Here is a 26,061-nt window from a genome sequence, read left to right as displayed (position 1 = left end):
CGACACAATTCTTGTTTTTACAGTCATTTTGATTAACCCCTTAAGTATTGGCCCTCTTTATGACACAAGCTTAAAAATGACATTCCCAAAATAAAATAGTTAGTATTCTATTTGTCTCTTCTGAAAGGTAACCCTTTGGGGCTGAAGGTCAGAATTACTGTCACAAGTCACAACACTGGACAAATCCCCTTTAAAAGTTTAGGACAATATCACCAAAAATAATCTATGTCTAGGCAGTTTTCCAAAAAAGGACATTTGGAGACTCCGAAAGGACACATAGAAACATGCATGATGCTTACTAAACTATCAAAAAATTATATCCTGAAAAAGTGTTTGCACTTCCCCGCCTGTCACCCTCCCCTGCCTCTCTGTCCCAAACTCCCTCTCTTTGCAGCTATCCTCAGACAGCAACAGGTTGAGAAGATCATAAAAAAATAAGTAGAATAATCACAATAATACCATCTTGTATACTAATACATTCATTGAGGTCCATTGATTTAAGCTATTGTCAAAATCCCATTCACATGATATTTATTATTCAAAAGCAGACTGGCTCCTTATTTACAAGCATACTGAATAATAATAAAATATTTTGCACCGTTGGAAATGTAATGTCATTAGCTAAAATGCTTTTTAGTCGTCACTTCAATAACATGCAAGTAGTTGGTTCTTTGATGAGCTGAAGTTATTCTGAAATTTCTTATACACGGATGGGGGTAACGCACTTTCTCTGTAACTAAATACTGTTCAGAGATGGTTTTACTTTGGCTCATTGTCTTTGAGAGAGCCTTTACAAAACGTAGATAATAGCATTTCTATGTATAAGTACTTTTGTAGAAGTATACAAAGGCAAAACGGACAACAATGATAATTCCTCCAGAGAAATTCGAAGTAAACAAGAGCTTTGAATCTTAAACAATCTTAGAGTTGTGCACTGTGAAGTATATTGGCAATTTTGCACATTAAAGTTAGAGGCAATATACTTATTTTTCACTTTTCTAAAGCATGCTTTATTTCTAACATGTCCAATGTTTCCCATTTGGTACCATGTGTCTTGTATCACCCTTTCATGGTTCACCTTAACATTAATTGAAAACTGATACTGTCTATATAAATCAATGTATATGTCTCTGAACAAGTCTCATTAGTTTAGCCTAGTGAACTCACTTTGAGCAAACTAACATAGCTGGTGACTTAGCTATACGTTTTCTTTTTACGTATGCCAACCAAGCTGGTCTCTTTTTGACCGCGCTCGCTTTATGTGAATGTTATGTAATGTCATCTAGCTAGCTTTTACCTGTACACGATAACATTGCTGAACATGAAGGCCTCATATTTGTTTAGAACTTTCAATTAGCTTCATTCATGTTAGCATTGTGTCTCATGTTAGCATGTTAAAACTATCGACAATTAATCAACAAAATGTAGAATTCTGGGGTCTAATTCAAATAAAATAAAATAAAATTCTTTGTACCAAGAAATCTTCATGTTTTATGCTCATTTCTTAAGGGTGTCCATAACACAGAAATGGTGCAATGTTTCAATACCAAAATCGGTGGTTGGAGAGCCCGTTGCCATTGTAGAAGACTTGTGACATGGCAATGAGATTGGTTTTGAAACGGGTGAGATATTGAGATTAAAAATGCTATTTTGATGAAAATATACTCGGATAGTATATTTTATATACACCCACTTTCAGACCAACAGTGCGTCAGACTACACTTTGCTATCTCTGTCACATTTCAGATGAATGACTCTGTGTCCCCGCATACCATTGTGAGATTTATGTGGCCCATTGGGAATTGATTAGATGTGCTGGGGAAAGACTTTCCTGTGAAAAGCATAATATGTTTTTTTGAATGTAATTCATGTAAGAAGGGGCTGCAGGTCATGCAAAATCTGACCTTGCGAAGACATTCCTATTCGCTTTCCTGAATCTGAAGATTCTATGATTTTTTTGCTTTATATGACTGTAAAAACGTAAAAACAATAAGAAACTGCTTCTTTGATCCTTGGCACAGAAGCGGAAATTAAAGGCTGATTGTTATCGTCTGCATGTTCTTCAGTTTGGGTCAAATTGACCAGTGTTAAACATTCAGGAAAAGAGGAATTACACTTTTCTAAGCTCTTATTTTGTGTTTATATTTCTTGTTCATCATCTGTATGCCATATCTTTGTTTGCCTACATGTTTTATTGTATTTAATATAATAAGATAGAAACAAAACAACAAATATCCATAATCTACTGCATGGAAACCTTGCATCATTTTAATTGACAGATAAAATAATTAACAGATAACCATGGTAATTCTAGTGAATTAAAAACATAACATATCAAAAACATATCAAATGAATGGCATGTTAATTGTGAATTAAGATTAAGCAGAAAGAAACTGCAGCCTTTAACCATATATACACTCAGTGAGCACTTTATTAGGTAGACTTATTTTTTTCTTGTGCTATCCTATCCAATTACTGTAAGAGGTTTGACATGTTATGTGTTCAGAGATGCTCTTCGCCATACCATTGTTGTAATGTGTGGTTATTTGCATTACTGTCACCTTCCTGTCAGCTTTGACCAGTCTGGCCCTTCCCCTTTGACCTCTCTCAATAATAACACCTTTTTTCCCACAGAAGCACTGCTAACTGGATGTTTTTTTGTTTTTCGCACGATTGTCTGCAAGCTCTAGAGACTGTTGTGCATGAAAATCCCAGGAGATCAGCAGTTTCTGAGATATTCAAACCACACAGTCTGGCATCAATACTCATTCCAAGGTCAAGATCACTTCGATCACATTTGCTCCCCATTCTGATATTTTGTCTGAAGAACAGCTGGACCACATCTACATGCTTTGAAGCATTTAGTTCCGGCCACATGATTGGCTGATTAAATATTTGCATTATCAAACTGGTATACAACTTTACTTAATAAAGTGGTCACTGATTGTATTGATTGGATATATATTGATTGGAATTGAGATAACGACAATAAAGTATATTGAGTATGTTTGCATACATTTTATTTCTGCATTGCATTTAAAATCCCATATCTTGGATATGTTTGACTCAAACTAGTAGTTTCACAGGTGGTAAAGGTAAACCGAACACAAGGGTTAAATGAACAAGGACTCAGAAATACCTCAAAAGGTTATAAGTATGTAGTGAAGTTTGATTAACCGTGATTTCCCAGTATTTTAGTGCATGCCACATTTAATGCACCACTTGGCACAATTTAATTCATTCATTCATCATCCTAACCCGCTTATCCTGAACAGGGTCGCAAGGGGGCTGGAGCCTATCCCAGCATACATTGGGCCAAAAAGCAGGAATACAAAAAGAGGCCCTTCAGCTCACCAGGACTTGTCTTGAGAATCCAGTACTTGCTAAATTACCTATTACGCTATTAAGTAACAACTCTAGTGAGAAAAAGCGTGTGTGTGTGTGTGTGTGTGTGTGTGTGTGTGTGTGTGTGTGTGTGTGTGTGTGTGTGTGTGTGTGTGTGTGTGTGTGTGTGTGTGTGTGTGTGTGTGTGTGTGTGTGTGTGTGTGTAGTATGTGGATGGGAGAAAAAAACAGTGGATCTTTTAATTTAGGTAAAAAAGGTTCTATTCCACTATGTTTCAGCTTTTTTTTTTTTTTTTCAATATTTAGAGTAATTCTGTTACTCTAAATATGTTCCTGCAATATTTAAAGTCATTCTGAAAACAAACTGTAAATGCTTACCTGTCAGAAAAGACCAGGATTATGCCTCTAGTCAAATGGGTTCAAGAATAGCAACCACTATATATCATTTTCAAGCTTGTGTCCAGAAAAGGGGTTAACACAGGGGCAGAAGTGAACCTGTGTTTGACTTCATTAAAAGCTGATTCGGCCTCCAGTGTCATCACAAACCTGGAACTTCCTTGTTCGAAACTGAATTCCCTAATAAATCCACTGAAAGTTGACAAAACCCAGAAAGCATTGCACCTGCTTGACAGAGATGGGGCCAGTACAGGACAGCCTGCACCTTCTGGGGTCCATTGTAACTCCCTCAGCAGAAATTGTAACCCTGGGAAATGAGACCTCAGAAACACGGAATTCACATTTCTCTGGCTTGACGTACTGCTGATTGGTTCAGGAACTTTTGGAGAACATCACTGATTAGGGCCTGAAAGATAGCAGGGGGATTAGTCAACCCAAACAGCATCACCTCAAACTCATAGTGTTCACAAGGAGGGATATTTTAGGTGGCAACACTGCTGTAGGCTGAATGGGGCTAGCTTATTTCAGGAATTGTCCGAAAAACTCCACTGCCGCATATCTGACCGTCCACTTGGATAGACAGGGTGATGAGCTGGCCTAGATCGGTCGGAAGGTGCCGGGAGGAAAATTCCTTATCTCAGCTACAGATTGTGTGCAGCCATTTGAATTAAAGCTTTTCAGATAACTGTGCCACACCTGTAATTCAGCATCAGTTGGATCCATCCTAAAGTGCTGTAGTTGGATAACTCCAGTCCTAGAGGGTCTTCTGGTTTTTAAAAATAATAACCAAATAATAAATTATGGCAAAGCTTTATGATTGACTCTTACTGTATTTCTCCACATACTCCAGTGCTACGACATTATGATTATCAGAAAATGAGTTTGAGGCACAGTTATGAAGTCGGTGAATTCACCTGAAATAATAGGCTGATCTCAACATGATATAAAATTACTCTACAACGAATACACACCAATTCTATTACCTCACAGCGTTTATTGGGTTACATGGTGCTCACAAAGGGAATTAAATATGGATTTCCCTTTGAAAAGGGCTGTTGAGGTTTTCAGATTCTAATTTAAACCTGAACACAGTTTGTGTTTAATTTGTAATGATTCAAAAGGCTTCAGGACAATATGACATACTGACCTTAAGCAGATCAGAATGTTTCATTGCGAACAGGCTTAAATCAGGTTTCAGAATATACCAGGTCTTGGAAGACTGCTGTAATTACATAATGTTTCCATTCAAACAGTGCCAAAGTTTTTCCTCTGTAATCACTAAGTTGTTTGTTCAGGTGAATTATATTAAGTGCAAATTTAGAAACAGACGTTGAAAATGATCTGGATGCGGTTGCACACCGGGGACCGAGGTTTGATTCTCGGTCCTGCCAAAAGCCAAGTTTGGCCAGCTCACGTGGGCAGCAATAATTGGCTCGCTGCTCCAGAGGGAGAGACTTGTCAGGGTTAGTAGATCGCCGCACAACAAGCACCTCGGTCGCCTCGGAATCACCGCAACGGACATGAGACGAGACGGCTTGAAGAAGGCGTGTCGTTCTCCTTCGGGCCGCCGAGGGACGGGGTACGGGCGGTGTATCTAATACTACTACCTCCAATTGAATCAGATGAGGTACAATTGGCTACCAAATTGGGAGAAAAAGGGGAAAAATCCGGAAAAAAAGAAAAAAAAAAGATCTGGAAAAGCATGAAAGAAATTGAATAGATTCCAAGATTTTGCTCAAAGCAACAAAAATAGCAGAGCTTTCAGTCTTTATTTTATATAGTTTCTTAAGCATTAAAGAACCGTGTCAGTAGTTACAATATGTATTCATCAGTGAAGCATAAAAGTGTGGATCTAAATGTGAGTAATATTGTATTCAGTGGCAACTGGTATAAATGGGCAGGGCTATCTTTTGAAGAAAAAAAAACGTCAAAATGCTTCTTCTTTTTAAAATTACCCTTGCGTTGGTCTCATTTGTCGTCTTATTTCATGTCATAAATGAATTGAAGCGGTTTAGTTTGAATTATGGTTTAACCAAGAACAACAGCACCATCTAATGGTCACAATAAAAACATAGGATATGACCAATATTTTAGCTACAGGGCTGTCAATTTGTTATCCATTGAAGGCGTATGAGTAGTGGCGAATTAATGGAATGGCGGGCACAAATATGAACAAGGTGGACTATATATTTTCCTACAAAGATATCTTTTTCTAAGATGTCTTTGGAGGAAAAATTCAAAATAAGGAGATTGAAGACCATAGGATGTACAGCTTAGGCAAAAGAACAAACAACCAAATCGGACGTTTGAACGAAAGGACCGGCTAGCTAACGTCAAGCGTAGCTAAGAATAGGCCTTTCTGCTTCCCATGTTTCCTTTTTTGAGAAGACATGGCATGGACTCAGCATGGCATTACAGATTTGGAGCATTTACTGGAGAAAATTTGGAAGCAAAATTTGGGAACTCTTGGAAATAGCGTCAATCTGTCAATGCTGGGTAAAGCTAACATATCCTGTCAGCTTGATGAAGGTAGCTAATCGTATCTCCACATAGAGACATAATTACCTTTTAAAGAAAACCCCACTCACTGTCACGAATTGTGGATTGTATTAAATTGTACATGACTTAGCTTTGCGGTGGGTAGGATGAAACTACCACATCATTATGGGCATGTGTCTAGACTTGATTTGCCTTGTCAGAGACAAGTCTCCTTATGTTCACCGTATATGGAAAATAACTGGCTGATTAAATATTGAAGGCAACATTTGTGGCTATGCAAACAACAGATGTGACATGCCTAGGATTGCTCTCTTTTTGCCCAGTCTGAGTTGTACGTTGTATATCGGGTTTTTTGGGGGGGGTTTTGCTGCTGGTTGCTTGTCTGATTTTGTTCTCTCGTCCTCCTCGTCCGTCTCTCCCCCATATTACAAAACCGACAAAATAAAAAAATTAAAAAATCATAAGTATTAGGCAATTAGGCAAGTATTAGACCTCTAGGCTAGTGAACTTTCCCACGGTGGGGTCGTTGAAGTGAATGCACGCCCGAGACTGACAGCTCGTGCAGCAGTTCCTAGGTGATAAGGCAAACTTTCGTATTTCTGCTATCAATGAAAAAGTATAGGCATATGGCCAATCGTCGCCGTGTTTTATTCATTTTTACCTGTTTACAGACACGGGATTGGATGTCTAAACGTAAAGAGGAAAAAACAGAATAGCAGTAGAAGAGTCCTGTAGCTCAACTGGTTGCGAATGGCACGGACACCACCAAAGTTATAGATTCAATTCCTACTGGTGGCAACCATCCTGAAAAATGTATGAGCTCATGGTGCTCATATATAAGGTGCTTTGAATAAAAGTATTCATCAAATGGCATATATTTGAATGGCATATTTTCAAATGCAATGCTGGAGCACGAGCGATTGATAGGTATTAGACTTTTAGTTTTTAGCCCTCCTATCCAGTATCACCACCAGCCCCCACTGATAAAATAGTTATTGATCGAATGTTAACAAATTTTCATGTAATTTCTGGGAACAGCAGGCTTCCCAATCCTGTGAAGCACTGGTTACAAAAAAAGTATCTTTACATAACCTAACCTACTGTGTGACAATCTGTGAATGAAATAAATGAGGCTATAAATAAGACCTGTGTGTCTTGAGAGATACAGAATGAGAGTGAGAGAGAGTGAGAGAGTGAGAGAGAGTGAGAGAGAGAGAGAGAGAGAGAGAGAGTGTGTGTGGGTGTGAACACCAAACATTCAGGTACTTAGTAGGTAACTATAGCACTGCGATCTGTATCACTTCTGTAACTATGCACCTACACTCAGTGAGCACATTATCAGGTATTTGTTAGACTTTTTATTTTTATTTTTTTACTTAAGTCTTTTACTGCTGTAGCCTATTCACTTAAAGGTTTGATGTGTTGTGTGTTCAGAGATGCTCTTCTGCATACCACTGTTGTAATGTGTGTTTATTTGAGTTACTGTCACCTTTGAACAGTCTGGCCCTTCTCCTCTGACCTCTCTCATTAACAACGCATTTCTGCCGGCAGAACTGCTGCTCACCGGATGTTTTTTGTTTTTCGCACCATTCTCTGCAAACTCAAGAGACTGTTGTGTTTGGAAATTCCAGGAGAATACTTAAACCACCCTGTCTGGCAATTATTCCACAGTCAAAGTTACTTAGATCACATTTCTTCCCCATTCTGACATTTGGTCTGATAAATAGCTGAATATTTTGACCACATCTGCATGCTTTTAAGCATTTAGTTCCTGTCACATGATTGGCTGCTGAAATATCTGCATTAACAAGCTGATGTCCTGGTCTACCTAAAAGTGATCACAGAGTGTATAATTTGATAAACTATAAATAAGCATAAAAGGTACTTGATAAAAGGTATTTGCTCAAAAGATTAACATTATCTCTGTAATACCTGGCAAGTTCACACTTTGCAAATAGCATCTGTCATGGCTTTTGATTGCATTTCTCATCTCATTTGCACTAAGTGGTTATCTTGGGGCCACTTCTACTGCTTTTCAAAGGTGGCGTGATTGTTTGACGTTGCAGGCAATCAGAAGTTGCTTCTCTGGGAGAAGAAGGGGTGAGGACAGACAGTGTTGTAGATTTTTCATTTTCTGTGATTATTCTTTTTCTCTCCTTGCCCCCTCTCATGTTCACACAAATTCACGAACCACAGAAGACAGCAAGCAAGCAAATATTGTGATTATACATTCTCTAGATATTTAGTTTTGTACTTTGAAAATTGAATTTCTGCTGGGATGTGATATGAAGACCAAGTACACCCTGGAAATACACATAATTCATTCAATATCAGTGTGCTCACTACTTTCTTGTTCTTTCTTTGACCTGTTGAAACCCCATAGTGGATAAAGAATTTCCCTGTTTGCCCAGATTTCAATCTCCCAGACTCGCTTCTCTACCTGGCAAAGCCGTACCCTTCTAGAATGAAACACAAATAAGCTGACGAGTCCGTGAGAGACGCAAGGAGGAGAACAGCTGTTCATTCCTGCAGCTGACCCAGAAAAGTCATAAATTACCTTAGCTTTGGCAACCTTAATTCTCTTTAATTTAAATTACTCCAATGCCCAGTCCCTGTAAAATGGCCACATCACAAATAGCCCCTGGTGTTCCTCTGCCCAGTATTGGAAAATTGCTTTTATTCAGACACAATTTTTTTTTTTTAACGTTAGCTGTACATCGGCCATGGCTAGACATGAAAATGGCCGTCTCGGTCATTACACAGCGAGCTAAGACACCATGTTCCTTTTCATTGAGAGAGCCACCCCGATATACACAAGATCATATTTCCTGTTTCGAAGGAAATCTCTGATAATAAGCCAGACTGTGTTTTGTACTTAAAATCTGTTGCACAGTGAACCCATGAACATTTTTACCCATTTTAGCAAACATAATTACTCTCTTTATAGAATATTTCTAAGATGCAGTCACAGATCATTCCTATATATATATATATATATATATATATATATGAAACCTGTGTACATAGATGCACATGCACGTGCACACACACACACACACACACACACACACACACACACACACACACACACACACAGATCCGAGTTGGAATTACAGCCCTTTTGATACATAGTCCCCCATTTTAGTGGAGCAAAAGTAATTGAACAAATCTGAAATAATATATATACACACACATGTTTTCCCTGTAGCTATCTTGTAGCATACAAAACTCATATTTTATATTCTTAAGAATAGCTATTGACTCACAGCAATGTGTTAATGACACTCAAAATACATTTTAATTGTCAACATAAAATTACATAATATTTATCAGTTATGAAACCCAACTATTGTTTTGTCCAAATGTACCCACTGTAGAGATCTAAAATATACTGAAATATTGTTCCTTAATATATTGTTGTTTTCACTAACCAATATAAGTTTTTGATAGTAAATATGTTTCTCAATTTCTCTCTGAAAAAAGTACAGCTCTTAAATAAATATCAGTTCATCCCTACATACCGAAAAATACTGTAAGCATTTCAGCTAGCAAAGTATTTCTAAACAGTACAGTAAACAGTTCTCTTTCCCCAAAGACAAAAGGGCTGTACAGTCTCTGCTGTGCAACAGTTTATGGTATTTAGTGCAATCCACACAAAGGACATTGATGACAGTCATTCAGTGCTGCCTTCCTCTTCTGAAGCAATGATTACAATTACAGGTTAGAACCCGGTGTGACCAGACATGTCCTTGAAGTCTCTCTGGGCTAAAACACTGTGAAGTGGCACCTGCTGACCAGAGCCTAGCACGGTTTGACCGGAGCCCAGCATGGTCTGACCGAGGCCTAGCGCGGTCTGACCAGACCCTATCATGGTCTCGCACGTGCTACCATGGGAATACCAGTCAGAGAATCTGTCCTCCAGCCCACAGCACACGGTCTCTCCGTGCTGGGTGGACGCGGACCGCTTATTGCTGAGCATTTTTGGTAGTGAGTTAGAGGACGACGCTCTGAAGAAGGGGAGGAACCTCTGCCGGTACTTGGTCTTGAAGACCTTGGCCGAGCGGTACAGGTCTCCTATGAAGCAGTAGCAGATGGGGTTGAGGCTGGAGTTGGTCAGGCCCAGCCACTGGGCGAAGGACTGCAGTTGCAGGAGCCAAGGCGGGGTGTCCGCCTCATGGTCGATCCAGATGTCGGCCACGTACAGCGGCAGCCAGGACACCGCGAACAGCAGCACCAGGGCCACAACCATCTTGGCGATCTTCTTGCGGGCCTTCAGGCGGGAGGAGAGGGCGGCCTGGCCGCTGGCCTCCAGCTCGGAAAAGTGGCGGGAGGCGTGCCACAGCTTGCGCCCGGTCAGGAAGCTGATGGTCAGGTTGAAGGCCACGGGGATGCAGTAGAGGGCGACGAACAGCAGCACATTGTAGGCCTGCTTCAGCCTGGCCTGGGGCCAGATCTCCCTGCAAATGGGGAAGGTGAAGGGCAGCTCCTCAATGGGCCTGAACTCGTCCCGCCGGTTCATGAAGACGAGCGGCGAGCAGATGCCCGAAGACAGGACCCAGACCGCCGCGATAGTCCAGAGGATCTTCCTCCGGGTGAAGAAGGAGCGGGCGTTCAGGGGACTGTGGACGCTGTAGTAGCGGTTGACGCTGATGACGGTCAGGCTGAGGACGCTGGCCGACACGGACATGGCCTGGGTGAAGGGCACCACCCTGCACAGGAAGTCCCCGTACACCCAGGCCCTGTAGATCTTGTAGCCGAGGGTGATGGGCATGCAGACACACACCACCATCAGGTCGCAGACGGCCAGGTTGATCAGCAGACTCCTGGTGGCACTCACTCCAGGCAGCCGTTTGCTGCGCCTCCCGGTGAGGACCCTGATGGACATGATGTTCCCCACAAAGCCCACCACGAAGGACAGGACGTACATGGCGGTTAGGGCGATGGTGGTGGGCTCCCAGATGGTCAGCAGGAAGAGTCTCTCCAGCTCGCCGCTCTCCTGCAGGAACAAGTCGTCGCTCCAGTTCCTCGCCTCGCCCAGCGATACGTTACCGTAGTGCAAGGAGGGGAAGAACTTCCGTGCTCCAGGGCGAACTAAAGTGCTGTTCATTTTGAGTTATGTGCTGCAACACACCCAAGACCGCAGATCCTTTGGCTTGAGATTTAAACAAACCCAGTGGTTGGCTGAGATATTGTTCCTATAGCTTCCCTGCCTGGGAGGGTCGCTCCCACCAGTCAGCAGAGAGTGACTAGTCTGCTACTTCAGTTGGAACAAAGAAAATCCACTGTTTTCAATTCTCCACTACCTTCTCTCAATGTAAATAATGTTATCATGCATCCGTTTTTCCATATACTATATTTACATATAAAAGGCGTTTCAGACGTTTTTTTTTATCATAACTTACAATAGAGCTCAAAACTACAAGACATAAGAAATGCTCTTTTGCTTGCAATTTTTTTATTGTTATTCTTTTCAGGTAGCGAGTTTTGTGGAGATTTGTATCGTTTGCTACATTATTAACGATATGGATATTTCCACAGAGTGTTCAAAAATATAAGTACATTAAACAATTAGTTTCTGATTAGTGCAGTGGCATTTTCTCATGTTTGCTAGTCGATCTTTCCCGCTGCCAAATTATGAAAAATATAGGTTACTGAACTAACATTCTTTATGAGTTAATTCAGCGAACAAAATGGCTCAACAGCACACCAATATATTGTAATGGTCGCTTCACAATGAAAGCGAAATAATGGTACCATAGTACCATAGCAAAGTCGTAGTTAAAATACAGTGAGTTAACTACGAGAATTAAAACAATTACTTTTTTATTTATTCTTGTAGGTAATAGGCTACGCATTAATTAATACGAATATATTTCTGAATATTGCAACATACTAGCCGAGGTATTATCGTTCATTCAAAAGAAGAATAATTATTTAAAAGCTGAGGATGACTTCATACCCATTGTGTTTAATGCAGTTTGCTATGGTCGCGATGTGGAAATGTCGACAAATTCTTCTTTTCATTTTGTTGCAAAACAAAAATGGTATTACTAAATTATAATTTCCCACAGTCCAGTATTGTTGTCCTGTCCCTGACGATGTCTTAGTCTGAGAATGACTGGGCGAAGGTCTGGGCGTCTTGAATCCTACAAGACGTTGAAGAGACAGTTCCCGACCCCGATGCTGGCCACATAGAGGTAAGTCCCTTATGCGCAAAGATGTCTCTACGATAGTTAAAAGCAGTGGTTTTCCTTTTCCCTCCTTGCGTAAATGTGACTCACATGTTACAAGAGCAAACAGGATCCTAATAACCTAATAGTCATTCATGGAAACAACGGACTATTCGCGGCGACTGATTTTTACGCATTGGCAATACAGCATGCAAACTGTTTCGTGAGGCAGATTCGGAAAGTTTTCATAGATAAATTGAACAAAATCAAACCAAAAAAATATCTGAGAATCGATCCATTTCTAGAAGTGGGGACAACGTGTAACATGTAATTATAATTTTTTCAATTAGAAATTAAACTGGCATGGCACGGATTAACGTAATGTATTTGTAGCCTATGCATTCTTTTGGATAGTAGTTAAGAGCTAATTCCGTATGTCGCAAGGTCCGTATGTATGTCCGTAAGGAATAAAACTACATCTACAGACTATATCTTGAGTGAACCGTGCCCATTTATATCACATAAAACTCGTGTATAAGGGCAACACGCACAGATTACTCAAAACATGTTTTCATCGTAATATTGTCAATGCACAGATTGTCTGGGATTAGTTGCTGACTGACACGCCATCTGCCTAGTTTAGTTTCCATTCCAGTCCAACTACGTTAGTTATCTCAAGGCGTTTTGGGGGTTGCTTCCCAAGCGTGGAGCTGCACTTGACCCGAATGCGTCAGTAAATATCCATATATGCATGCACTGTCTGAACAATAATATAAACGGTAAATCAGACTGCATATGAATGTCTGCTCGTGCCGAAAATGAAAACAACTAAATTAAGTATGGGACTGTTATATTACCACATAAATTGGAATAATTAGGTGGAATAATTCGCTATATTTTTATCATATCAAGCCGCTTGTGACTGTTGTCACCTTCCACTAATACAAAAATGCGTGTTCACGATATGCATACTGGTCGGGTACGGTCAGGCACTGCTGTTGTATCCCTGAGCGGTTTACACCCTTGACCCGAATTGCTTTAGCAAATGTCCAGCCACATGGGGATCAGCTGTAATAATAAGCACCCTATACACTCAGGAGGAAAGTGTCCCATAAACAAATCAACAGTAATAACGCAATCTGCCGTGATGCACTGTGCTTCGGTAATATCAGTGTGCATTTGCTCATTTGGAGCTGTCCTTTCAGTACCTCATTGAAATGCAGAACAGCTGGGCTTCTGCCAATGTAGTACTGGGAAAGAGAGACAATATTTTATGTATACTGCATTTATTACATATATACACACATATATAGTCATGATGGCTTATTATGAAATATTGCCATGTAGTAGCACTTTGTAGCTGGAATGGGGGTACATTTGAACCATAATGAAATCAATCAATTCCATGACAGTTTAAGGAACAGTTTAACTGAAATTCCTTTTGGATAAAGTGGGCTTATAGATTGGTTTTTAGTAGCGGTGAATCACCACATGTTTATAATGGTGAGAGAAGTGGTGAATGAATGCACTATAAAAAATAAATTAGGAACGGAAATGTGACACACACAAATTGACAAGCATGCCTGTAAAAGGTTGAACAGGGTTACATGCATGGGAAGACTTGTAAATCATTCATGACAACTCCCAACATGATCATATGTTGTAGTTTATTTAAAGAGCATCATTTTAAAATATGGCCTTCAGATAAGATATTTCAGATATTGAAAACGCTTGGTGACCCCAAGCCAAATCAACATTCATAAATCTCCAGGAAAATTCCAATCCGATGAGATTGCCGTCATTATGAAAGGTTCAATAACAAAAAAAATCTGAGACGCTGATTAATCCACATTGTGAACAAAACAAAACTCTCAAAGAGGGCAACAGCTTTCCTTATGGGCAGGAAAGGCCCCCCAAGAACTTATTTTACTTTAATAAAAAGGTTTTTTTGTGATCTCCAACGAGGAGATGTTGATGTCGTTCACCACCTGCACTTTGGTGATGGTCTTCAGGTCCTCCACTCGATGCTTGTACTGCATGACCTTTGAGTCGTCGATGTAAACATGGAAGCTTTCAGTATCGGAGTAGATTTCGATCTGCAAAAAATAAGAATAAAAAAAGATCAGTCTTATCCATTCACCACGATTCAGATCCTGCATGCCCTCCATGAGGAAGGGGAATGTGAATTTCAGACCTGAGTCAATTGCTTAATTGTTTTGGACTCAAATACTTCTCTGTGCTCTACTGATCTCGCCTGATGGAATTGAGCCTATCAATATGACCAGAAGGTAGGGCTTGCAGTTTTGATAAAAAGCCTTCCCAGAGTACTCTCCTGGGTCTGACATTTATCATGGGTTTGTGATTTTAGGAAATCTCCCACTTCTGAACAACACACGAAGAGAATGCGGCTTCCAAAAAAAAAAAACACTGCTAAACCCAGATCTCCAGATATGTCATTTTGGAAGTCTCTTGTCTTGTGTGGATGAAACACTGCCAAGATGATTCACACAGAAATGTCCAACAAATGGCTAGTAATGGAGTAGATTTGTGTGCATATTCTTCTTTGTATAGGGACAGTGGCATGGTGCCATGGTTTGCAGAGCTTAGTTTATGATATTGGAGTTCTTCTATTCCCAGGTGGGGTTCTGCCATTTCTCCTTTGAACCTGATCTTCAATAGGTTAAATAAAAATCCAGCCACATATAGATGATTGGCAAAATGTTAGCTATATAGGCTCTCGTTAATTTACATTACAATCACTTAACAGACGGTTTAATCCAGAACAACATACTGTAATGGAGGACCACATCTTAACAGCCAGGAATAAAAAAGGGAAAGTATAGCCAAGAAGGCCCACTTATAACCATTAAGTGTAACATTAACAACAACCGACGATGTGCATTGTAACAAAAGCTATGACTAGAGAGACAGCCTATTTTTAGAAAGAAAGAGAAAAATAAAGGATATATAAAGGGTCAGGGGGGCATGGTAGCAATCTGTAGATGTGAAGGGGGTTCAGTCTGCATTGGATGATGGGATAATCTGCTGTCCTGACTGCAGAGCAGTGACCTGGACCTGCAGGTACGCGGAGTGTCGGTGGGTCACCCAGGCACCCAGCTATATCCACATAGCACAGAGAACTGAGAGGCCTGGTGGTTGATCTTTTCAAGACATAACAGAGCTGGTCTGTTAGCTGCACCAATACGCGAGCACCAAGGTTTTTGACCAGCAGACTAGCACCATGGTTTTGAGCCAGTAGGTGAACGTCAAGATTTTGACTTTCACGCAAACCGTGATAGGTAGCTGTTATGAAATGAAAGGTAATGTTCAGTAGATGCAAAGACTGCCGTCAGGAGGTCCTATGGGCCCGCCAGTTTTTGGAACTGAAGGGGTGAATCACCTGGAAGGGCTCCTCCGCTCCGAAAGGGAAGTTGGTGCACCGTTCCTCCTGCCCCCAGGTGTTGGACATGAAGGAGTTGCACACGATGTCCGATTCCGTGAAGCGAGGGTTGAAGTGGAAGGCTACTCTGTCATCATGGTCGCACAGGAAGTTGATCTCAAACCTGAAGGGGCACACGGGACATGCACAAAAAGAATGCAGCTTAAAATGTGAGGCCAGAGGTAGAAGAGAAGCAGTAGATATTTAGTCACAGAGACTCATTTCGGGTTTGCAGGCTTATGCTTCATGATTGGCTACTCGTAAACCCTTGAACTTGAGGTCACTGGGAATCTCCACCCTCCCTATATACACAATGATCATAGTTTATTCATCTTCATTTAAATGTACAATAGGCTAGATTTTTGTGTTAAAGCAATGCTAAAAGACCATTGCAAATCCCTTCCTGTCATTGAAATGTTGACACCCTCTGCCTATGTTTATAGTCCTCAAAATATACAGTTGACGCACCAACACTCTACCAAAACATTGTACAGCTGTACATACTTCAAGCTCATTGGTTGAAGATTAGTTCTAATTGCCACTGCCGATGGCATTTCAATGTCAACGCCTTCATAGAGAAGGGGGAGGGATAAACAGTGTTGTGGTTTGAGGGTGGTTGTTCGCTCAATTCCTCTCTTGACCATTAGGAGTCCAAAATTACCTATTGTACCTTTAATCTTTGCCTTCTGCTAATCTGCATTTTGCAATTTGTAAATATATGCAATTAAAAATGTAATCCAGTGTGCTAATGACCAGCAATTTGCTTGCAAACGATAGCAACCCAAACAGAATTTTAATTTGGAAGTAATTTGGCTTGATTTCAATTTTGATTTAGGAGGTAGTTGTTTTCAGAGCACAGACCATAAGCTGCTCCATAGCCTGTAGGGAGTTGTAGTCAAATACACGTCTATGTTTATTCACTGTAAGGTGCATAATGGCATATTATGCCAAAGCAAGGCCGCAGCACGGGCCCTGCCCTGTTTGTCATCCTGATTCTCATCAAGAACTGCTGCCTTTGTGGCACCTCTGCGGAAATGAAAGCCTTCTGTGCGCTGTAATTGTTTGAACTCCTTGGCACATTCGCAGATATCAGAAGATGTCTCCATTTCCTACTGTCCAGAAAGGATATACGTATTTTCTCAGCAGTTGGTTCACCTGTACCCTGTAGCTTGTGGCGTTACACGAGACGCCATTGTTCTGTCGCTGCGTATTACATTACATTACATTACATTATGTTCACACTAGGACTCGGAACAGTACTGTCCTCTCAGGTCCACTTTTGCACTTGTTCTTGTGTTTGATTTGCACTTTGTTGTACGTCGCTCTGGATAGGAGCGTCTGCTAATTGCCACGTAATGTAATGCGTATTTGTTTCGAGTTCATGCTTTACGCTCACAAATGTGACAGTTTGCATTGCGTTTATCAGACTGCGTCGTCAGGTACAGCCAGATTTGTAACTGAATTTGCCTAGTTACAAATCCAGTAATACAGCCTTGACTGTAAATAAAGGATTGCTTCTGCATTGCTCTGCAGTGGCTTACAGGTCTTTGCACAAGGTTTAGCGGAGTGAGTTCAAAAGAGTTCTTACAGAGACACTGTTGTATCATTATGCAGCCCACATAAGGCATTGGGTGGAACACAGAATAGTCCAAAACACAAGGAAAGTGTTTCATTGGACAAGAACAATAATCGACTCAGAAACATTATTAGGGCCTGCGACTTGACACGCAATTGTTTAATCAGCAAAAAAACATTTTCCTGTGATTAATTTGAAATCTTAATTGCATTTTTATTATTGGGCAAGAAATACACTCTCCGAAAAAAAAGGGAGCTTTCACACTTGACACGAGGGTTCCATAAACAACTAAAAAGGCTTCCTCAATGGAGACCAGCCAAAGATCCCTTTTTTACTGAGATTGTAGCGATAGATGTTTTCAGATATGATAGATGTGAAAGTTTTTTAACAGACAAGGTGACTTTTAACATCATGTCCTTTCAGACATAGGCCTGGGCAGCCTTCCAGAAAATTCACACAGCATCACGTATGGTTCACTACCTGCAGCGTGAGCTGGAAGCCGCGTTCTCATATTAGCTCTAAGAAATAATTCGACCTTAATGTCAAAAGCAGTCAGACGGAAACTATTCCCATTTGTGCCGGTGACCCTGGATAAATACAAGCGAAAGTAGACGGGAACATCGATTTCTCTGGCTGTACTACGCTGCACCCTGTGCCGATTGATCACTGGTCATATTTGTCATTGTGACTAGTGAGTGTTGTCAACTTTAACAACATGGGCACGCAGGAAACAACCTGCCTCGTTTTTCAGATTTTTTATGAGATGCTTCATTAGTATAGACAGGACAAAAATACATTAGAACATTTCATTTTCATTGAGGGCCCTTTAATATATAGATATAAATAAAGCTTATATAGAAATACACACATACATACTGCATATGCTTGCATGTGTGTGTGTGCACGCGTGTGTGTGCGTGTGCATATTTGTGTGCGTGTAAGAGAGTGTGTGTATATACATTATTTGGATAAAGTGAAAGTAATATCATTTAAAGTTTGCCACTTAGTGTATAGGCATAAGATTGTGCATGACACAGTAAAATGATGGCTGAAATACTGAAGCATGAGTTTTAGGTTCTTACTTCGCTGTGCTAGTTAAATCCAGCCTACTCCTGATGGTCACTTACTTGTTCGCCTCAGATGGTGGCTCTCCTTTCAGAATAATACTCCATCCGGGACACAGACCGTCAGGACAGGACGCCTCAAACTAAAAAGAAAAAAGAAAAAAGAGATCTCTGACATCATTGGAGTAATAGCTTGACTTTCAGAGAGAATTATGTAATTTACTCAGCGGTGCATTTCGCCGACGGCTGTCCGTCGTGGTAGCGTAGCACTTTAAAATCTTGACCTATTCGGTTCATTGAGAGCGCACAGAAGTGCGATGAAAATGGGAAATGAAGAGAGAACACCCTCTTCAGTGTCACGGACGCGTGCTCTCATTCATCACGTACGTGCGCTTTCGGCGAGACGAAACTTTACAATAACATTCTCATTATCTTCAATACTAAGTCATAACACACGTCTGCTGGACGTAGGCTCTCAAAAGCACAACGGCAGTGCTCAGGATGTGATTTCAGACATGCATTTGATTTAACTGCTCGGTTAGTTCACTTGAAATAAGGTTTAAGAGACATTTTCAAACACTTCAGAATGTAACAGAGGTTGCACTTTGAGATCGACACTATTAGCGATTATTATTAAATACCGTGTCCATTAGAATGAATGGGTCTGTTTAAAAAACAGTTGAAATGAATCTCAATTCGAAATTAATTCACATTAATTTATTATTTTGATTGTTATTAAGTAGTATTGATTATTGTTAGTTATTATTATTACATTAATAGCATTATGTCATCCATTTCCATATGCAGACTGTGCTAGGCTGTACATTTTCTAGCCGATGTAACAGCTGTGCCAGCTGCTGATAGATGTTCAGTGTTTTCAACACTGCACCAAAACTGCACCACTGAATCAGCAAACAATGCACTGCCTCCCATTCTAAACCTTCTGATTACAGTCTGTACAGAACCCACCTGTACTCCAGCTGTGCAATGCAATTAGATTTTACTCTAGGCTTTTAGCCGGAATGGCTTCCTGCCTATATATGACATAATAAATATATATAACAATAAATATTGCTATTTCTTTCTATGGTGGTGGTGGGTGGGCAACATTAACAGAAGACCACCATTTCACATTTTTGCCAAGTTCATAAATTAACAACGACCAATGTATTAAGTATACTGTACACCAATATTTATCCCAAGAAGCACAACATAATACAGTTCACAACAATGAGCAATAAACCTTGATTGATGCTGCGTGCATGTTGTGAAATGTTCTTGCGTAAGGATAGATTGAACAGTGAATCTGCCCCAGCTTTGAGGGAAGACACAGAAGCAGTAGCCAAGCACTGCACTGGGAGGGGGTGACGTCAGCTCCTTACCCGTAAAGTCATGCTGTCTGCGGGGGTCTCAGCGCTCCCTAACTCACGACTCCGGGCTGGCGCTGGTTCAGGGTGGGGGAGCCATTTAAAGGACGGACCGGGGTCACGTGAGAGGCAGGCTTTAGGGGGGATGAGGGCCTTTGTCTGTGCTCATTCTGGGCCGGCCCTGTCTGTCCACTCTTTGGAGGTTTTGCACACAGCACTGCACGAGTCGTGGATTTGCGGCCCCTCGTTCCGTGTGCAGCCTTTATACTGACATTAATCCCACAGTACAGTACGGTATGCCTCCCCCATTCATGCCCAATGCAGCAACTTTATCGTTTGAAAACACTCTGAACAATATTCAATGTCCAAAGTCAGATGGGAAATACCATGGTAACAGATGTTACAACTGCCAGATATTTGTGTTATAAAGTTCTATACAGCTACATAATAGAGACTGATATAAGCTTCGAAAAACATTACGAGGAAATAACCCTGTAGGTCTCTTATGTAGCTCTATTGGACTTTACCATACAGATACACTGCATTTGTAATGTCGGTTGCCACAGATGCATTCCCTGGATTGCAAGCCAGGGAAATAAATTCAATTCCTTCGATCATTGTCCTTTCCGGGAGGCAGGTTTTAAATGCAAAGTCCACCCCAAGGCCTTTTGCACAACACACTGCACAATATGTGGATTTGTGCCTCCCAGTGCTGTAGCTCTCCTTTAATTCAGCACAGCCAGATCTGGCAACCCGATTAGCCCCGGGGGGGAAATCCAGTTATATATCCATAATGCGATCAAAGCGTAGGCTACATACGATATAAAACTCACCCTTATCCAGGGTATGCTCATAGGAAATAAATGTTGTCATTTCATTAGCGGCTGTAAATTCTGTACGCAGCAATAAAAACTCAAATGCATTAACATTAAACATTAACATTATGCCTCTATAACTAATGAAAAAAATCTGCAAAAGAAGTGCACAGAATGAATCGTAATGTAATACTGTTAGTTGTGTATCAAATATTTACTTTTCGGCTGTTAAAGTTCAACCCTAATGGTTCAAGTATAAACTATGGAGAATTACAGCATTCAGTCTACTTTGCCTTGTATTTAGTAAGTGTAAGGTATAGAACACCTAGTTCCTAACCTCATATTTTTGATTCAGTGATACATATTTAAAATGAAGTTATACGACAACATACCACAGATTGGTAATATTCTTACCCCACACATGAATGGCAGATATTACGATGAAAATATAAAGTGCTAGAAAGGTCAGACTACAGCCACTTTAACATGCTAAAATGCTGAACATTTCAAACTGAAGTTGAAAAACATGCACTCTCTGTAAAATTAATGAATAAATAGAATGAATGAATGAATAAATAAATAAATGAATAAATACTTGTAATTTCTGGCTTTAATGGCATTGACACATACTGTACTGTAGAATAAACTCCTGGGGCTATCTGACTCATCCTGTTACAGCACTGCCCTACTGCATTGATACTGAATCTGGACCATGCCAGTGCTGATGACCTGCACCCATGAATCAGGTGCCTGAAGTCTACCTGTTTAGCTACACATGAAGCATCTTCCTCCTATTCATGTCTGTGAACCCAACTTGTAGATATTGGTGGGTAGACATGGCTGACACCATGGACATTAGCTGCTACATTAGCCAAATTTGCTCAGAAGTTTTTAGGATAATGTGTCAGTGATGCATGAATATCTACCAGCAGCAGGAAGTGATTTTCCTGTTGCCGTACTGTATAAGGCATCATCCTCCGACTCATGTCAGTGAACCCACATTAGCGTGATTAAAAAGACGTGGAGGTTGACATCACGCTTTGAATTGCGCCTTGTCAGATCCTTTAGCCTACATGTTTTTGCGTTCGTGTTTTCTCAGTTCTCTAAAAGCGCCTCTGAGATAGTGTGATAATGTTTTATATGACTGGCTGCTGTGTTTTTATTATTACTCAAGATAAGCTAAAGTAAGGTTTCTATGAATTGTTAATGAACCGCACGGAATCTTATGAAAAAATACTTGCTTATGGAGCAGAGGCTGCATAGAATTTGCTATCTAGGTTGCAAGGGCTGTTTGGTTCAGTTTAGTTTTTTTCCTAGTCTATCCTCCCTTGCAGGTCAACGTCACTTGTCGCACATCAGGGATTTCATCACAAGATAGCTCACTCAAGGGAAGAGAGGAAGGGAAGGGGATGTGTTGAAGTGGAACTGAATCCAGCCCAGGTTTCCGTGGAGAACCACAGCCATCTCCACTCTCCCGAATTGGCAGTGCCGTTCACACATGAACGCAGCTGCTGTTGCAGTTAATTAGACCTTCCAAAAATAAGGTGGAAAATGACATGTTCGGCTCCACTTTGGGCACCAAATTTACAGAAAAGAAACGAAAAAAGAAAAAGAAATATTAATTTTGAATTAATATTGAATTACTTCTACCTGCTAACCTCGCTATCTTCATGAATAAATAACTTAGTGTCAGTTGTTTTGCTATACTGTACCTCCCCTGCTCTTTTTTACTGCTGTCTGTTATTTTTGTCTCTGATGTTAAATGTAGGAGTAGGAGTCCTATCTTTATGGCCTAGCGCATCCTTGGGCTCCAAGCCCAAAACTCCCTTGAACTTTATTTATTTATTTAGTTATTTGGGAATGAGTTATTCTGAATTGGGCTTTTTGCTTGGCCATTATATTAATCCACACTTCTGTCTTTGACATTATGATGCAAGCTATGTATGAAAAATGTCCATCTGGCCAATTTACAAAGTGGATTTGGCTGGATGTTTTTGTACAGGGAAAAGCTTTTAAGACTGCAGCACACCGTCTAAACAAATCCTGTCAGGTTTATTAGTATGCATACCGGTCAGCTTAGATTCCTCCCAGTTTAAAAAGTAAATATTCTTAAGTTTTAATACTATTCAGATGCCATCTGTGGACTGCCTTTTATATTAAACAAATTAAACAAATTCCACCAGTGCTATTTTACTTTAGTCATATAGATTGCCATGTAAAGTGTTTAACATTAAAACTTCTCACGTCTGAGCAGAATGATCAAATGAAGCAGAGTTGTTTGTCGGTTAGAGCCGAGATGGCTCTAGCTAAGCTTAGATTTCTTCAGCCATAACTTCCTTCTTTGGCAAATACAGTTGATGCTTTAATTTGTGTGATTACACCGGTCTCATCATGACTGGCTTTTCTTTAAACACTTAGTGACTGCTTAATCACAGCTAATTGCCTTATTAATGTTCAAACAGAGCGGCGAGAGGGGAGAACTGAAACTGAATTGCGGCCAAAGATATAAATCACCAACTAGAAGGGCTCTAGGCACAGGCCTCTGGAAACCAATTTCCACTGAAGAGACACACGGGAATATACTTACCTGTGAATGGCAGTTCAAACCTTTCAATAAGAAATCTGAAAGAAAGGTTACATAGCCACCAGATAACAGCACACACAATAATAGAGACCAATGTAAACAACACATTCTGTACTGGAACTTCAGACCTGGCAGGTTCTGTGGAAGTGGACCTCTTAATATCTTATCTGAAGCCTTGTGTAGAGTAAATTGTTTTACTTCATGGCAGCTTGGTTCAAAAGAAGACTATTTTTGTAACGTGCGCACCAGCCACTATATCAACAGAGGCAACGTCGCGTTTCCATTCCCTTCAGAGCTAATCTCCTAGTTACGGGAGTGTGCAATATCGATTCACATCTGGGTCATGACCGAGTAGCTGATATCTCGGAGACGGCGTTAAAGTGCTGAAAAACCGACCGTTCAAAACGAACGCGCGGTCGGAAACACGAATTCTGAAAGGACGGGGAAAAATGCTTACTGTGAAACGCGGTAACACTGGGTGTCGGAATGAGCGTGTGTGGCGCGTGACGCTTTCTGGCGGCGCATTATCAGCCTCTGATCCAACGGATTAGGCGGTCCGTGCGGGTGTCTATTTGGGTTTCACACCCCGTCGAATCTGCCTGCCCTTTGGAATTTCCTGTCTCTGTTAGAGTATAATGGCGTCCTAAGTTCATTAATCTTTTTGCTTCTCAATCTGCTTGTGGTGGCAAAATGCTCTGCATTTTTTAGACCTGCACTTTCAAAGACATTACCCAGTTCAAAAGGTTTAAATGTTGCTTTATTTCCAGGTGATTTAGCATGATGAGACATTGCATTATATGATTGCTTAACCAATATACTGATGCTGATTGTTTTACTTATCGTTTTTATTAACTCTTGTGTTCTGTTCACTTTTTGGAGCCGTTGGTACTCTTCGCCGGGTCAAATTCACCTGGAACATTATTGGGATTTTAAAGCAATACATGAATAATAATTGTCTCAATACTTAACAAATATTGTCTTCATCTCATCAACAAACAATATAGATAAAATATATGGCTAATACCTGCTAATGAACTGTGCTATATAACATTTAACAATTATAGTGCATTTCTTTCTTGTGAAAAAGTTCCATGATAATGAAGAAACAAGGTTTTCAAGACTATTGATGTATATTGTTTTGAGCTGAAACTCAAAACAAAAACCAAATGTAATAGTTTTCCTCACTCACTATGACATAGATCTCTCAAAAATATAAAATCAAAAATAATTCTGAAATGACACTGGATAACTGTGTGTGTGTGTATGCACACCGGCCTGCACTGGATATAACAGAACACAGAACACTGTGTGTGCATGCTAGTCTACACACCACATGGACAGAATTTCATCTGTGCATTACTTGCTGCATGTGGTCAGTGTTTTTGTGTCCTCTGATGACTCTTCTTCTGATCACATTGATGGATTATGGAAGAGACCCACAAACTAACTGTGATGCAAAGTGATTTATCGGTTTTGTCCCTCCAAAAAAAAAAAAAAAAAAATTTTTTTAACCTGTCACTGTCCAATGAATTATGGTGATTGATTGATTTTTATTTATGGATAAGAAAGACAACAATCCAAGGGATAACATGATAAAGTGTACACACATTTCCAATATGGTCCCTGTTGTAATAGGCAAGACAGACAATAGCACTGTGTGTGCAGAGTAGTGTGACATGAAGTGAAGACCCCTTTTTCGTTCATATTTACCGTGATCTGTCGGTTTTCACCTACAGTTTCCATCCTTCATTATTCCTGGGTCAAATTGACCCAAACATCGGATCAGGGACGTAAACTTGAAGGGGGGAGTCCAATGGGTACTTTTTTTTTCCCCACATAAAATAAGCCAAGGCCATGGAGTTTCAGATTAAAACAATAATTTCCTGTATCAGTTTTCTTTTATTGAAACTTTAAAGCGGGTCAGTTTGACACAAGCACCACGCAGGGTTCAAACTATCAGAATCAATTTAATAAGCTTAGTAGCTACACTCTGGTATCATAACTTTTCATTGTTGTTAATTATGGCTATCTATTCTATTAATCTATTCTTATCCACAAAGATGAATTTTGGCACAGATTCAATGGCTAACACTGAGGATGACTGATTCATGGTGTTCTCTAAGTCTGGTGGGTGGAGCTACCTCCTATTTGGGCAGAGGCCATTTGATTTGGCCCTCCTGTGTGGAGGTTTATAAGATTTAACTTCTCTATGCTGGCTGTGTGCTGTAAATAAACATTAATGAATCTGGCGTTCAGCCCATATAGAATTGAGCAGTTATGTGATTGCCATTATCAATGTAAATGAAGTTGGCGATGTCTTAAATTACTCAGGACCAACTGAATCTCCCCAGCTCTGTTGCTTGCACAGCACTCTATAACATTTGGTTTTGTTCCCAGTTTTGTCTGGTAATGAGAGTATTTAAGGGTGGGAGTGTTTTATTTTGGTTATGAAGATTTAAGAGCATCTTGTTTGAGAACAAAGCATTGAGTCATTTCTAAATACAGAGATAGGTACATCTTGACCCATATACTGTAGGGTAGAACATGTGCGTCATGAGAGAGAGTCTTTGAAGGTATCTAAACCAGGATTGAAGACTAGCGCATTGAAGGTTGAATTGAGGCCCATATCACTGTCCTTACCCACTGGAGTATGCTCAGGGATGGCACTGTATGCAGGAGAGTGAAGGCAGATCCATATCACTGTCCTTGCCCACTGGAGTATGCAGGAGAGTGAAGGCAGACCCATATCACTGTCCTTACTCACTATGCTCAGGGATGGGACTGTATGCAGGAGAGCCAAGGCAGAC

General features: G+C 40.4%; 2 protein-coding genes across 2 annotated transcripts; both read right to left on the bottom strand.

Annotated features, from left to right (window-relative positions):
* Window positions 1–9,960: 9,960 nt before the first annotated feature.
* On the bottom strand, window positions 9,961–11,397 carry LOC133114136 (gastrin/cholecystokinin type B receptor). The gene has a single exon (XM_061223325.1). The coding sequence runs from the start codon at window positions 11,344–11,346 to the stop codon at window positions 9,961–9,963; it is 1,386 nt and encodes a 461-aa protein (XP_061079309.1). The 5' UTR covers window positions 11,347–11,397.
* A 2,854-nt stretch (window positions 11,398–14,251) lies between these two features.
* On the bottom strand, window positions 14,252–19,974 carry grifin (galectin-related inter-fiber protein). The gene is made up of 4 exons (XM_061223154.1): window positions 19,871–19,974; window positions 18,552–18,631; window positions 15,810–15,972; window positions 14,252–14,505 (listed from the first exon to the last, which is right to left on the bottom strand). Exons 1-4 carry the CDS (start codon window positions 19,880–19,882, stop codon window positions 14,341–14,343), a joined length of 420 nt encoding a protein of 139 aa, XP_061079138.1. The 5' UTR covers window positions 19,883–19,974; the 3' UTR covers window positions 14,252–14,340.
* Window positions 19,975–26,061: the final 6,087 nt, after the last annotated feature.

This window comes from Conger conger, chromosome 16 (assembly GCF_963514075.1).
Source record: "Conger conger chromosome 16, fConCon1.1, whole genome shotgun sequence".
NCBI classification, from domain to species: Eukaryota; Metazoa; Chordata; class Actinopteri; order Anguilliformes; family Congridae; genus Conger; species Conger conger.
Note: the sequence above shows the minus strand (reverse complement) of the source record. Positions and strands in the feature narration are given on the sequence as shown.